General features: G+C 36.7%; 1 protein-coding gene across 1 annotated transcript in view; it reads right to left on the bottom strand.

Moving 5' to 3' along the window:
- LOC136814829 (putative ATP-dependent RNA helicase TDRD12) overlaps positions 1–13,167 on the bottom strand; it is an 83,382-nt gene extending 70,215 nt beyond the window's left edge. The window contains exons 1-6 of the mRNA XM_067071258.1: positions 13,076–13,167; positions 12,574–12,708; positions 12,152–12,249; positions 2,619–2,666; positions 1,673–1,792; positions 1,454–1,509 (exon numbers count right to left, since the gene is read on the bottom strand). Coding sequence (XP_066927359.1) covers positions 1,454–1,509; positions 1,673–1,792; positions 2,619–2,666; positions 12,152–12,249; positions 12,574–12,708; positions 13,076–13,099 — 481 coding nt within the window. The 5' untranslated portion in view covers positions 13,100–13,167. The remainder of the gene's footprint in view (positions 1–1,453; positions 1,510–1,672; positions 1,793–2,618; positions 2,667–12,151; positions 12,250–12,573; positions 12,709–13,075) is intronic.
- Positions 13,168–16,321: the final 3,154 nt, after the last annotated feature.

The following is a 16,321-nucleotide window of genomic DNA, read 5'->3' on the forward strand; positions in this document are numbered from 1 at the left end:
GTGAGAGGTGTAAGAGCTGGCTCAACACAAACATCCTTGCATGTGCTACTCAGAAGGTTCGCCGTCAAATTTCGTAAATTATTATGACGAAGTGAAACAAATCCTCCTTTCTTGCACGTCAGTGAATGTTCAATCGTAAACGTTTCACCACACTCGCATTTGGCTGGTAGACGTTTTAAATTCCACCCGTATCGAAGGCGAATCAAGTCCCAAAATACGTTCTTTGGGATATTGTACCCCTCTTCAAGAAGAGGTAGCGTCGTCAACCAGATAGAAGCACCTTTTTCGGAGCTTATTTCAACGGCCTTTCGCTGGTGGATCGGAAGTTGTTCGATGATGGTTTTCCGTCTTGCTTCTTGTCTCTTGGATTTTTCGGAACGGATTTCTCTTTTGATGCCGTGGCTTTCGTTGTATTCGTGAAGAAAATGCTTTCGTTGAAGGATAGCATTTGAGAGACTTCGAGTGACTTTGATCGAGTTTTCAAATTCTTGGTCGGACAGCTCGGTGTAGATAGGGATAGCAAGACCTCCCATTTTCGTTGGGAGTGAAATCAGCTGCCGCTCGATGGGAGAACAATGAATACCATCTGTTATGGCAGGTATGAACTCGTTGTCCAAAACAAAATCGAACTCCGCTAGCTCATCTACGATGTTGGGAATCGTACGCATCATGTATGTTAGCTTGTGTTTGAAACCTGCCGTAAAGCAAGTGTATGCTGCCTGCGGTTCGATCTGGGCAATTTTTGACAAGACTTTTAATTGGTCAATTAGTTCCTTGACTTTCTCCCGGACGAAGGACTTTTTATAGCCCTCCGAGCCAATCGTTGCTCCGAGATGTCTTTTTCCTTCAACGGTTACATTTACTTTGCTATCTTTAAAGGTACTTCTAGCAGCTGTTTCAAATCGTTGCTTGGTGATGAGCCATGACTTTGTTGCCTCAGGATAATAGCCAAAATCGGGACCAAGTGAACATAATTGCTTCCACCAAAACAAAAGCTCGTCGATTTTTCCAGCTGCAGTCAGGTCGTCTGCAAAACCGGCTGATACAGTATCGTGGTTTTTTGTTATGCTCGCATTGACTAACATGACGTAACTTCTGCGGTTGGCACCAATGCAGGAGATTCTTCTCGATTTTTTCGTGCGTGGGCATTTTCATGATTTGTTCGACCAGTTTTAGTAGAAAAGCTTCTTGAGCAATATTGACATTGAAAACCCTTTTCTTGTGCAGATTGCGAATTTACAAATAGCAGTGTAGAGTCTTCTCTATCCGAGTTTTCTACGCTTGTCAAACTTAGCGCGAGACTTTTTGTATCGAAGGAGGATAGGTTTTCCAGCTGCGGCGTGCAAATTTTAGAAACCTTAATATGTTACTGGGCTAGCGTTACAGACATTTTTCATAAACTCATTTAGTATATTAAGATTGTATGTATTGAAAGTGAAAGTTAAATACAAACCTTTCAGAAGGTTTTCAAGGAAAGTTGTGGCAGATGGATCCCAATGCTTTGCTTTCCTGAAAGTTTGTACGCAAAAAAACAAGAAGCATTAAAAAGAAACAGACAATTCATCACCGAAATCAAAGAAAAAATATTTTGAAAAAAGAATCTTGTAATTAAGAATAATTTTTTTTAATATTCTGAGTATTAAATTCCACAATATAATGTGGAAAGGCTTACTGTAGGGACATTTCAAGGTCAGCATTATAAGAGTTGAGGGTCACAGGTACAAGATCATCCAATGTACATTTCATAACACGGTGTGGAAGACTCTTGAATCGATCAGGTATATCCCTCATTCTGTAAATGAAGAAAATAGCTTTTTATAAACGTGCAATGAAGTAAATACACTATTCCTCAAGATGTATAATAAGCTCTAGTTTAGACGGCCGACTTTCTGCCCTGTCTATTCTAATTGTTAGAGTAGGCACAAAGTTGGCACAAAGTTGGCAGTTAAAACCTTTGCTTGGAAAATATTTTAAAGAAGTCATTGCATTGACGTCAAAAGATAGCAATGCATTGACTTTAGACAGCCCACTTTATGCCAACTTTAATTCACATTTTGAATAGGCAGGGCAAAAAGTGGGCCGTCTAAACTGCAGCACGGTCAGCTTTAGGGGAGACTGGTAATGAATTTAAAAGGAAAAATCTTTTTGACGACAGTATCCAAAAACATAATTGAAGTGATAAAGAAATATCAATTTAGTTAATCTTTTCGAGCTGTTTTGAAAGCTAAAAATAGTTTGTTCTTCACCTCAGAGACTCTGGAACAGTCTGGAAATTAGTGACTTATGATTAATACTGTGTTTGTTACATACAAAACATTTTGAAAACACAGTTTTGAACATGTTATTGTGAAAAGAGTGCATACTATTTTGTTTTAACCCATCAAGTTCACTGGCATCATACTAGATTGCTCAATTTTCGGGTCCTGTACCGGTAGCACTGTGACCCATGCTGCCTTAAAACATTTTTCTTAGTTGGGGCTAGTTCGTGCATGTGAAATCAACTAATATTTGAAGTAACAGAGTGATGGTATTTATAATAGGTTAATGACCTTTTACCGCTGTTCAGAGTCTACCAATTAAAAGATTTTGTTTGATATCTTAAAATGTTTTTTTTTTACCTGGCTTTTGTGACGCAAACTTGTTCACCTTCATCCACCAAAAATACTCTGAATTAAATAAAATTATTGCAAATTACTTTCACTTATTGGTGAATTTCACTATTCTGGGGAGGTGGTGAATAAACAATTTTTCGAAAAAAACTAGTTTTGGCTACTGTGCGGAAACCACTATAAAAGGAATAAGTTTTATTATATTGTGACATATTTTAGCGGGAAAAGAATGGTGTTCACTTGAAGAGCGAATTGACTTGAAATAAGTATAACAAGTGATACTTTTATGGACCTACCTGGTTATGCATTTAACAAATATAATTGATATCTACGTGAGCATGACCGTTAAACAATCATTCAGAACACAAATAGTGCTCTATTAAAATTAGTCGTTTGTTTATTACAAAAAAAAACATTTAGAAACCAAAATTTCATGCTCTTGAAATAATCTTTCATATTCAAGACTTCGTGAGCAAAAAAAAAACATCTATCTCATTAAAAAATTGAGTAGGTTAATTTATAGGACCGGGGTAGGTCCAAAAATGAAAAAATCGGTCAGAAAACATAGAGTTTAGTGAAAATACATAACGCAATAAATTCATCATTGATTGTTGATGGGGGAGAGGGAAGGGTTGTAGGGAAAAAAAATAGAAAGTTCTGGTCGCAAAAATCAGTTTATTGACAATTGAATTTTGCTTGATGGTATGGTGAGCTTTGTTATCAATAATGTTTTTGTGTGAAAAACATAGAAATATAAGGAAAAAGTGCAATGAAAATCTGCAAAAACGGCGATTTCCGGCATTTTCAAGCGGATTTTTTTTTGTCAAAAATCGAACTCGGCCATGTTTTGAGTATTGCGAATGCGCATCTTTCTACAAAAAATCAGAAAAAACTAAGGAAGAAAATTCGAAAAAATGTCAAAGAACCGGTTTTTCCGGCATATTTCCGGCACTTTCGGCCGGAAAGAAATGTTTTTTGAAAATCGGGCTCCGTCACATTTTAGGTATTGTCATTTTTCATCAGTGTGTAAAATTTTACAAAAAAATATAAAGTACAGCTCGAGAAATTCAAGAAATACTGTCTTTCCGGCGAAAATAGGTTGTCCGGCAATTTTTAAATAGTTCCGGCTTCAAAAAACAATTTTATTGAAAGTGGAAACATGCTTGATGGTGGGCATTGCTATTAATAATGTTTTTGAACGAACGAACGAACGAACGAACGAACGAACGAACAACGGTTAATTTATACTTATAGGACCTCCATCGGGGTACCCGGAGGTAGGTCCAAAAAACGCTCTTTTTGAATCTCTGGAGTTTCACCAATTTGACAGATTCACGAAAAAAGAAGATTTCCAATATGTGATAGAGAAGATTTATTAAACAATCTCTAGCCAACGTTTTTTCGATAAGAATCTTTGAGGAATAGCTTGAAATGAGATTTAGAATGTTTATATTTACAAGAAAATCCGCGAAGATAAACATCAATGCCCATTTCATATAATTCCATACTGAAGCCATTAGACATAACATGGTTATATTTATAGATATACTAACAAGATCTTAAATCTTCTCCGAAAACAGCTATGTAGGACACATAAGCTTGTTTCATTGGCTAACATCAGAGGTATAAAAGCATTCTACAAAATTCTTGAATAATGTGACTTTCATCGGACATTTTTTGTGATTGGAAATCAAATCTAAGGCTATCACAAAAATTTATTAAAAAGTAGATCTCACCTGATAGGCTAAAGCTTCTATCCAGGAAGCTAACAATTCAATATCTACGGCCCAAAAACGCCCATCAAGTGCGTCTCATTGGTCCAGCTCCCATAAGGAGTGAAGTTAGAGTTAGAGGAGTGAAGTCAACTTACGTGTAACTTTAACGTCAACGCAAATATCAACGTAAACCATGGTTCAATATGTGGTAATGATGTTTTTCATTCTTATGTTTTTCCAATCGCTGATGTTTGTTACAAGCAGATCGTCAGTACAAGAAAGTGGTGCACAAGATCATATCTTAAAGCAATTTCTGATTATCGGCTTTTTTTCCGCATGTCCGGACGACGACGGACATCAGTCGAATTCCAACACCGACGCCGAATTTAATTTGAAGTCTCGACGTATGATCAGTGATTTTCGTGATAGGCTGAGTAACATGATAGCTAACACTTTCATTCCTTATAGCGTTTGTAATAACACGGAAGCTTTGATCAAACTTCTAACAGAATTGTTCCTGGACCAAAAATATTTCTTTCAGCCAGCCACGGGTATTGAAACAGAGAAGACTACTCAGGCTGAGGAGTCGAAAAGTGGGTCACTTTTAAATAAAACCCGGTCTCCAATATATCGCGAACAGAACATCTTTCTCATAGTCGCTCATGTGACTGAAGAAATGACAAAAATCATACAAGACATTGTCAGCAGTCTTTATCCACTCGTCGCTCGATTGTGTATCCCACAGGGCTGCGACGAACGTTACCCGATTTTCATGATAACGGATTACACCCTACAAGTGACGGATTTTTTACACCGATTCGGTTTATATGACGTTACTTTTGTTAATGTTCAATCATCAAACAAAAGCAATGAACACGGTGTGTTAACACGGTATGAAGAATATTTTCAGAAAACTTATGATCACTTACAGAACACGAAGAAATATTGTCTCAAAAAGAAAACCATTAACTTACTTCTTGAATATAGCAAAGATTTTATCGAGGAACATTTTCTGGATTTCCCTGAAATTTTCTTAAGCAACAAAATCATGCCTCTTCTAACGTCACCTGGAGTCGATAATTCCGTTGTTATTTTCTTTGGGGATACTTACATAGATACAACCCTGTTTGGACTTGCTTCTTTGTTCAAATACAAAAACGAAATTAAACCACTTGAAAATCGAACCATTATTTTTCAAGACATTAAAATGGAAGCGGCATATGGTGACAATTATAACGTGCTCGAGATGTTCTATAGACGGCGACAATTCCTCCACGAGTTGCAATCCCAAGATGAGCAACGCATTATGACGTTAGATTATGTACGTCGTCTTTTAACAATCCTAAAATGGCATACACATAGTCGCAATCCTGAAGACAGTATTCATAGTCTATTACCGCAAGTTTACAGCGAAAGTATAAATAATTTAAAACGCCAATATACGTTACCGCTTCTAGATTATATTTTCGAATCCGTTTCTGAAAATGCTAATGATAGAACCAATCAGTACTTGGAAAATGCTTTCTTCACTGAGCTCAAATGTCCGTCTACAAATTGTTTGCCTGGATTCCAACCGAAATACGGTCTTCTGAATAGCCCCAATGCATTACTCGACGAAGTGCATCGCACAAGATGCGAGCTTTGTCCGGAAAATACAATCAAACTTGGTACGGGTGATGGATCTTGCACGCCTTGCACTGGTGTCCTCAGTATAGATAACGGCAAACGAACAGCTTGCGTTGACCCTTATACAAACAAACCGCTTCTGTTTGACGATGAACAACGTTGGATTTTATGTACTTCGTCAGGATTAGGTTGTGTACTAGCCATATTTATGTTAATTTTGTTTGTGATGAAACGCAATACACCGATAGTGCGTTCATCAGACAAATTCCTATCGTTCTTACATCTCGGAAGTATCTTTTCAATCTTCTTTTTCACCGGATGTCTCCATATAATACCATATCTCGACATTGAATTATGTATAGGACAAATTTTGATTCTAAGCATCCTCTACACTCTACACGTCTCCTGTCTCTACACTAAATCGCAGAAACTTGTCAAAGCTTTCGCTTCTAAAATCAAACTGAATGCAACGGAAATTAAGCGAACAATGGTACTCCAAACGTTTACAGTCTTTGTACTGTTAATATTGACCAATTGCTGTCTAGCTATAACTTCCTTACAAATTTCACCAAATATGGTTTCGTACACTGATGATCTATCTATGGTCAGATTCAACCATTGCAATACTCTGATTCATCAGTATATCCAGATTCTGCTCTTAACCGTCTTCCAGCTGACGTGCTCCGCCCAAGCGTACCGTTGCCGTAAGCTACCTGACATCATGAATGAAGCAATGTCGTTGTTCTACACTATCTTAATCACGTCAGTTTCCTTCAGCGTTAGTTTCCCGATTTCCTATTTCCGTCGTCTACACAGCGATAAGGAACTCCTAGGAGCCATTATCCTAACCATCAATTGTTATGTCACCCTATTTTTGATGTACGGTAGAAAATGTTACGTCATGTTGTTACGGCCACGGCAGAACACAAGAGAGTACTTCAATGCAAAACGTATGAAACATGTTGGTGCTGGGAACGAGTATCGCCGTAAACCTCAAGCTGAGAATTATCCTCCCAATGGCTGAACAGATGTCAAAGATGCAATGCCGGGATCAAGCCGGATGCACCACCCAAGATCAAGGAATCCGCCATTATAGTTGCAGTAGATGCGATACAGCAATTTTCGATATCACCCATCTCCGTTCCATCTCAAGCTCATGGGCGTTTAGGGGGCGTCTGTGAGAAGTATGCCCCAATGTTCTAGACACAGTGTGACCCTCTCCCAAATGGAAAAATTGACAATACCCTAAAATTTGAACTCCATGGAAAAACTATGCTCAATTAGGGATGATACTTAAGTTTATGAGATTCCCTATTGAATATTGACGCTCATTAAAAACTAGAGAATAAAACTGTGATAAATTGTAGTGTTTAATTGTGAAAGTGTTTAATTTTGCGAATGATAGTTTTGTGAGAGGTTCTCGTTGTTTCATTTGAATTTAACCGTATTGAGGACAGCTACCTTATCGGGGAAAACTTCGTCGGGGAAAAGTGACGAAATCTCGGCCAAGTGACGAAAATTTTCCCCGGCCTTAATGCGTTTACCAACTACCAGTAAGTGACGAATTTTTCCCCGACGAAAATTTTCCCCGACGAAGTTTTCCCCGATAAGTTATTCAATGAGAGTTGGAACTCGATTTATTGATGGCTCCCATTTTATATTCTTCAAACTGCAAAGAGACGAGATCGAAATATATTAATTATTAGAGAAGATATTATGGGGGAAAGAATGCCAAGTTATTTTTGTTAAATTTAGTGATAATTAATTTTGGCAAATGACCAAAAATTTCGAATAAATGGAAAGAAATTTTTGCAGATTTGACAAATTTGTGAGGAAATTCGTCTAATTACCCGAAATTGTTCCCTAAGTAGGATAGAGAAACTATTGAATTTATTAATGATAAATAACTAGATAATTTCTTCAACCAGACAAATGTTTATTTCAAAGGTAAATATAGAATGACCATGAAAATGTAAATCGAATTAATTATCCCATTATTTTGCTGAAGACCCTTTAAGGTCGGTCTCCACTTGCGCGCGCTTCGATCGCACTTTTCCGAGCAAAGCTTCCACGCTATTATTTTATTTTATTCATAGAATTATATTTCACAGGTCTATCGACCTCTACGAAATAATTTTAGATTTATAAATTGTCTAATTCTTCATCTGTCGTCCAGTCGTCAGAAGATATGGACAGAAGAGAAGACGTTGTTTTGGTCTTTGTCCTAGATTTTCGAACTAGGCGAAGGTTTGTTCTAGGGCTTCCTCTTACATGCCAAACGAAATCGTCATTTTATGAATTCATTTTGTTCGCCTTTTGGCACATATCCTTAATGATTTTTCTTTCGTTGATGGTAAAGTCGTCTGTGATGCTAAAGCCACCAATTTCATTGAATCGTTTCAGCTTATGCAGATTTTGCATTATCCGTTCTTTTTCCTCTATACTTTTTAAGATCAACTTGATTGGACGCCAATGTAGCCCTTTTTGGTTTTGTCCAATGCGATGATGGTGGGACGGTTTGATATCTTGAACGCCAATGTTACCTAGTATACCTTCAATATCTATTTTGTCCTGTTCCTGTTGTTCCTCTTTGTTGTCTACCTCTAATTCCACCATTCCATGTATAATAATATTTCGTTTTCTTGATTCGATGTCTCTTTCTTCATTCTTGTTTTCTTGTTGGTGTTCTCTTACTGCTGATTTGAAATTATCCTTGTGTTTCTTAGTTATTTCAGCGTATGTTTTTTCTGATGTTTTCTCTATGTAATTCGTCGTTTGCTTTATTTCTTCTTTTATAATCTGCTTGGTTTTTATTTCAAAGTCAGCCATCTTATTGGTTAAGATGTTTTTGATATCGTTCTTAAGGCTGCGGTTCTTGGCTAGCTGGTTTTTGAGCTTTTTAATGACGTCGTCCTTCTTCTCTATCTCCCTCTGCATCATATGATACGAGTTCTCACCTATTTTACTCATTAGAGATCGTGTTATCCGCACGCAATTCTGACATAGATATTGTTCGTTATAAGTGTTGGCAAAAATTTGCAGCTGATAAAGCGGTAATTGTGTGCACTCGTAGTGTACCATGCGGTGGCATTTTCGGCATTTTAGACGGTTTTGGTCATCGTCATCTGAGCAGGAGGTGGGAGTGCATGTTTGGTATTGTTTAGCTTCTTCAAATGGTTGTTTTTCTTGCTTTTTGTCGGTTTTTTCGTTCATGTTTTTGATTTTGCTAAATTTCAACCATTTTTGAAGAACTGCACAAAATGCGTGTTGACTAACTGACGTCAAATAAAAACTGGTCTATGGCTATTGGTCAAAAGAAAAATGAAGAATGTGTTCAACTTTTTTCCCAGCGCGCGCTACATTTTTATGACGTAATCTTTTTTCCAAGCAAAAAGGATTGAAGTCAAAAAGTGCGATTGCAGCGCGCGTACTCTCGGGTACCTAATAGCCGGGGGGATTGAAATAAGCAGGGGGGTTGGAATAAAAATGTCCTGGGTGGAAGATTTTTGAATAGGAGGCTAATACAGCAGAATAAGGACAAAAGAAGGAACTTTCAAAAACATTTTCCCAAAAACTAATAAGTGGGGGGGGGGGTTGGAATATAAGAATGTCCTGCGTGGAAAATTTTCGAAAAATTAATTAGCGGGGGGGACGGCTATTAGGTACCCGAGAGTAAGTGGAGACCGGCCTTTAGACCAAAAAGCGAATTCCGGAGGAGGGCAAACTAAAGTTTAACCGTTAATTTTTTAGATTCATGGGATGGTAAACGTTTTAGCTGGATATTCAACTTTTCTTGCATGTCACTCAAAGCAGCTCAAAGCAGCTCAAAGCTTCATTGTAACTGCCATTTTTATTTTGGGAAGGTGGGAGGGCTACTGGGGTTGGACGATGTTGAGTATACACGGACGGGAATTCCAAGTACACCTTTACTTAATCCGTTACCTTTTTTAACAACGCATATTGAATTGTTTTTTTCATCATATTGAAATATTTATTTTCAAAATTTTAAGAAATTTTGTTTATAAATAATAATAATAATAATAACTAGCCGGTACCCGGCGTCGCACGCCGGTTTAGCTGTTTGCTGAACGCATTTAAAGTCCTTTGGATGTTGGGAAGGTGGCTTAAACACGAAGAAATCAAAATTAATAGGAAGAATTCTCTTCAAAGTTTGACTCTATCCCTCCCGGGTGACGTATCTTTTAACCATATTTTGAAAAAGATTTTTGTGGTAAAAATGATCAGAAAGCAGAAAGGGCGTCATTCCCAAATTACACCATACCGGCGACCAGCGACCAGCGACGTCCGAGATGGCTTTGCAATTATATTTTTTTCTCGATAGAAATTTGGTTCCAAAAAGTGAATTAAAATTCACACAATTTCCCTTGTTTCTTCTCCTCTTTATTCTGCTAAGGGTCCGAGGGGCAGGGCAGAAAGTCAGCTCGCAACCATAGTCCCCCCGGAAGGCAGCTAGGACACATAGACAAAAAAGCGTGATAGCGCAATTTTATGTTGCTTTTTATAAAATAACTTCGTCATAACTTCTTAAATTCAACAATGACTTAGATTTACAGCAAAATAATTATCGACAAACACGTTTAAAGGTCCCTTTTTACGAAGAAAGAATCGGGAAAGAATTTTAGTTTTTACCGCCTTTTGAATGTATTTTTAATGTTGCTGTTGTTCTAACCAGTAGCGGCCTGGCTTAATTTTTTTGGTGGTGCAGACTATCAAATTGGCACCCCTGGTATTTTTGTCCTTATTTGCACCCTCTACCATTAAGTGAAAATATTAAACTGTAAGAGCAGTGATTGGTTGAAAGTAACGCGCGGAACTTAACAAACTTTTATTTATACGAAGTGGTGGTAATGATAACTTGATATCTATTTCCTTGTTAATTTCTAGTCTTACTTTACTCTCCATTAAAAATCAATGGCTGAAAGAGGCCCCAAAAATTCGAAAGTTGGCAGGAATAAGGGTTCTTTGTAATTCTGGAGCCGCAGGCAAAAAAATTTGGTGCAAGAAAGGTCAAACAGCTTAAAAGATATTCTAAAAAGGAGAAAGTTAGTCCGCATAAGACCACAAAAACCACAGCGAGCAGTTTCGATCAATCTCTCATTTTGAGCATCTTATTTAAATCCTTGTGGATACAGATCACTTCTCTTGCTTTGACTTTTCGCAACTCAATGTTGATAGTAGTTTAGAAAAAATTCGTAAAATAAAACGAAGCGCCGCAGGCGAAAAAAAATTTACATTGCACTTATAGAATGCGCTAAAAACGTGTCAAAGAGCGCCAAATCGCCCAACCAAGCATCAATTTTATTTTATATTTGTTCTTTTCTTTAACAGATTCTGTTTAAAAGATTTCTTTTGTTTTGAAAAGAATTCGAATGTCTCAAATCAAATAAGGTCGTTAATAATTACATTCGAAAACATAAAAGAAAAGAAAAGAAAGAAAAAAAAAAAAAGAAAAAGTCTAATCTATCAATCAAAACAAAGTCTTTATAAAACGGCGCCAATCTGATTTAACACATTTGTGGAGCAAGAAGCAAAAGTCATCTTTTGAAAGAACAAAACATTGCTTGCGAAAACGAAAGTGACACACAAAAAACAAACCAACAAACAAACACACATACATACAGAAGGAAAAAGTCCGATGAAAATCTGCAAATACGGCGATTTCCGGCATATTTCCGGCATTTTCGGCCGGAAAAGAATTTTTCTCAAAAATCGGACTCTGCCATGTTTTGGGCATTGCTAATACGCATCTTTGAGCAAAAAATCTGAAAAAACTAATGATGAAATCTCGAGAAAATGCCAAAAAAACGGTTTTTCCGGCATATTTCCGGCATTTTCGGCCAGAAATGATTTTTTTTCGAAAATCGGGCTCCGTCACATTTTGGGCATTATGATTTTGCATCATTGTGCCAAAAATCAGAAAAAACTAATGAGCCAATCTCGAGAAAAGCTGGTAACAGACGGACGGACGGACGGACGGACGGACGGACGGACGGACGAACGAACGGACGAACGAACGGAGGGACATCGGTTAATTTATAGGACCTCCAAGGTAGGTCCAATAAAGCACAGAAGAGTACTAAATTACCCCACATAATGGAGTGCTAATGTTTGGTTACATATATTTCCATTTCAAATCTAGATAATAGATGCTGTCACTGAAAAATAACAGAACTTGCTTACCCCATGATCAATCCACTTTTGCTGTTATAAAGTTTTGTTACTAGACAACGATACCACATTTTATCACCTTCTCCAAGAGAAGTATAGCATGCATAAACCTTGAAAGAAGAAATAAATGAGGTCGTCTTCTGAGCCTTAGTAACAGATACTAAAATCAGAAAAATTGATATAGTAGAGAGTCTGCTTAGTATTTTTTCAAAGTTTTAGAGAAATTCATGTTATATTTTTCCTTTACCCATAAATTCTTTACTTTTTTTCTTGATAATTTTCTATTTTGCTTAATTTTCTAAAATTCACTAGATTTTGTTTCCAATTTAAGTTTTATTATTTTTGCCAGCAAAATAATCCTACTTTTTGATTGGTTGGGAACATGAAGGAAGAATATAGAGAATTATCAAGTTTCAATGTTATGATTTGCATACCTCACCCAATTTTGGAACAAAAAGTTTTTCATTGGTAGGATTTCCCATGAAATAAGTGTACATATCAGCCATGTTGTCAGCATAGGCCTCACAATCCAAGTCTGACCGGCACTGGAATTTCCCAGCATTTTCAATCTAGAATGTAGGAAAGTAGGAAATGATTTGTAACAGGCAAAATTAAGTCAAGAGATCTACTGTATATTTGATAATAATAAACAACTGCAGTAATCTTTTTGTCAAAGCAAATCCAAACTTAATAAAACTTCTTCCTTAAAATGTATGTAAAATTCTTACATATGCTTTGTGTTAGCCAAAACCAATAACAGTGCTCAATGTTAATGATAACAGAGCTTTAAAAAACGTTTATTTCACTGAAGATTGCAATCCTGGATGGCATGAAACTTTGAGTATGAAATTAAACTAAATCGTTTTCTTTACTCAAACTAGTGTAAAATTCTTACAGTGATAAACAATGATAATATATAGTGTGTTTTTGACTTACCTTTATGATTTCAACTTTCTGCATCTTTGTTGGTTTTTAATTGTTCTCCATCAATCTACCAATAAAGATTTTCAAATAGATTTTGCTTTGCTAAAGTGTAAATTAAAAAAAAAATTAAATGTTGTCAGTCTTGTCTCCAGCAACCTTTGTTGAAGGTTTGAAGCAAAATGCAATGTAAAGATTTGGTTGATTAATTGGCTGGCTGCTGCACATTTATTTTGTTTTAAAAAGTTTTGTCCAGGGGGGGGGGGCACGCAGTTACTACAAGACATGATGTGTAGTAAGTGCTTTTTCAACACTTTTTTTCAGGACCACCACCCTTTGCAGTTACTACACCTTGGTAGTAACTGTTTTCAGAAAAGATTTCCAGGTACCACCCCTGTTTTTGAGTGATATCATCAAAAACATGCTCGAAATTACCCTAAATTGCAATTATTTTTCAACATTTTTGTGCTAGATTTTCTTTTAATTTACTTGGTTAACAGCTGTTGAGAACATTTTAATGATAATTAGGGAAAACATAATTTCAAAGTTGGGTCTGAGAAAAATTTCGTCCATTTATAACAAAAATATTTTTTTTAACAAAGAATTTTTCACAAAAAAATTCATTTTTGGTGAAAAATTTTGAAAGTTCTTTTAAAAAAGAATTAAATTAGGGAATGCATAAAGCACTTACTACACCAAAAGTGCTAGCGTTAGTGTTTGGCACCACCCCCAAACAGCAGTTACTACACTGTGTAGTAACTGTTTTCATAACTTCTGAATACAGTACCACCACGGTAGTAAGTGTCATACTGTCTTGTAGTAACTGCGTGCCCCCCCCCTGTTTAGTCTTGGGATTTAGAACTTGATTCAGATAACTCCCATACTTGTTGATGCAAACACATCATGTAGGGGGCATTAAAGAGTACTGTAAGTTGGTCTGACATTCCTCATGTAATTTAAACACCACCCTTTAAACATAGAGTAATAGAAAGGTCAGAATCACTGATTGAAAAGAAGTTTCTTCCTCTCTGGACTGTAAGTCAATCAGCAATCTTCCTTCCCCTCCTATTTTTCCAAATTCCAAAGAATGGTGTTGAAATAAACAAGGAAAGTTGACATTATGACCAACTGCAGTTTGAATAACCTGCCCCGACCATTGTCCATTGTTATTTTTAACCGGAGACAAAACCATAAAAATCTAGCCTAGCTCAAATTTTAGAAAAAACAAAAACTACCTCAACATATAAAAGTTCTAAAATTATAGAGCTTGGTGCAGGTAGATCAATCTGATACAGAATGTTTTAAAAAGCCTGTGTGTGAACCCTTGTTGAGAGACTTTCTGAGCTTTGGAAACTCAGGCTTTAATCAAATCAACTTTAATAAAATACTCTTGGGTGCCTAATAAACGTACATGTACGTTTAATTCTTTTGTGCCTAATTTCCTGCATGTACGCACCTCATTAGGACCTGTACGTTTATTTATTTTGAGGAATTTTCCCACCTGTACATTTGTTCCCTCCTCTATGAACTTAACTGTTTCAAAGGGTTGATTTTTCAAAAAAGGATAAATAAAAGAAAAACTGGAAAAATCCAATTGACAATTTCTATCGAGTTTTATTCTTAATCGCAAGACAAAGAGAAATTCAAAGAGAAATTCTTATCCTGGAAATAAGCCTAGGCCACCAATTCGAATAAGCACCCCTCCCTGGAGGGGACGTTTATTCAAAGGGGGGCGCTTATTCAAGCGGGGCGCTTACAATATTATTTTAACTAAAGGGGGGCACTTATTTGAGCGGGCGAGGATTTACGGTATGTAGCATTATTATTATGCAGAAGTTTTGTTTTTATTCAATTTATTGTATTGGGACAGCTGGTTTAGGCAGTGTTTTTGATGTAGCTGCTTGTATTCAGATTTGTCAAATGAAGCACTTTCAAAAGCGTATTTCTTGTTTGATGAGATTTTTAATACCAAGAATTTCATTTTAAGGTTTGTTTTAACTATTTTGCAGATCAGGTGTCGAGAATCAGAGACACAATCAAAGATTAATGCTGTGAAAGCGCTATATCATTTACTTGAGTAGCAAGCAAAAAAATCTGCTGCAAAACTTCTAATATGATTCATTAAACAATAAACCAGCGAGGCACTTTTTAATGAAATTAACAGTTTCATAAACTATGAGAAATTACCTAAATTTTCAACAATAGATTAAAAACTTTGAGCTGAGCCAACCTTGAAAAATAATTTGAAGAACAGATCCCAAGAGAAAAGTCTCCTTAAGGGGGGATGACGGGGGGTCAGAAATTTTCATGAGAAAGGGGGGATAGCAAGAAGGATGGGGGATAGTTTGAAGAAGAGGGCTTACATATTGTAGATTATTTTCAAGCACTGTTATGAAACTTGGTCTTGCTATCGCTTTTGATTCTAGTATCTTCCGGTAAAAAAATTTTCTGTGCCATGAACAAGAAGTTTGAAAGAACGAAAAGACATATCACAAATAAAAAGAAACACCAATAACTCCAAATTTGAGTCCAAGGTGGTCTTTGTATGCCCGGAGGGCACAGCCACCATCTTTTTCAGATAATAATAAGAAAGAAAGAATTATTAAAAAAATCATCTTAAAAATCTACACTGGTGAAGACAACTGCTGCAGTTTGGTGTTTAACCAACCCAACAACAATATCAAAACAAAGTGCCACCAAAGTCTGCTCATGATGGTAAAGCAACAAAGATAAAGACAGCATTTAAAGAGGAAACAAGACCCCTCAGCTTTTACACACCAGGTTAGCCCTGGACATCACAGGTATAACTTTCTTCCTATTATTACGTTCCTCGAGCAGCAGGGTCCTGTGTCTTGGTCAGCTCAGACATTTTGTTAATCACCTTGGAACGGCTGCACTCTTAGCTTGGAGCTAAAGTGCAGCTGATCAGGTATCTATTATTCTGATTCTGATTTCATCATGAAATTGCTCAAATTATTGATCATTCTTTTGTACACCACTTTGTGGCCAAGACCAAGATTGTACCGTCACTTTCTTAATGTAACTGATGTGAGCTTTTGCCCTCCGACACGCTTTAACCAAGAAGTTCTATTTTCCATATTCCACGGTTACTCAACAAACTCATCCTACATAAAATCAACTGCTCACTTGATAGACTTGCTACTAGTCTTGAGTGGTCAAATCGAGATAAATCCTGGCCCACCTGTCAAATTTCTCTGTGGTGAATGTTCTTCAGCTGTCAGATGGGGTCAAAATGCAATT

Source organism: Clytia hemisphaerica, unplaced genomic scaffold (assembly GCF_902728285.1).
Source record: "Clytia hemisphaerica strain Z4C2 unplaced genomic scaffold, Clytia hemisphaerica genome assembly, whole genome shotgun sequence".
NCBI classification, from domain to species: domain Eukaryota; kingdom Metazoa; phylum Cnidaria; class Hydrozoa; order Leptothecata; family Clytiidae; genus Clytia; species Clytia hemisphaerica.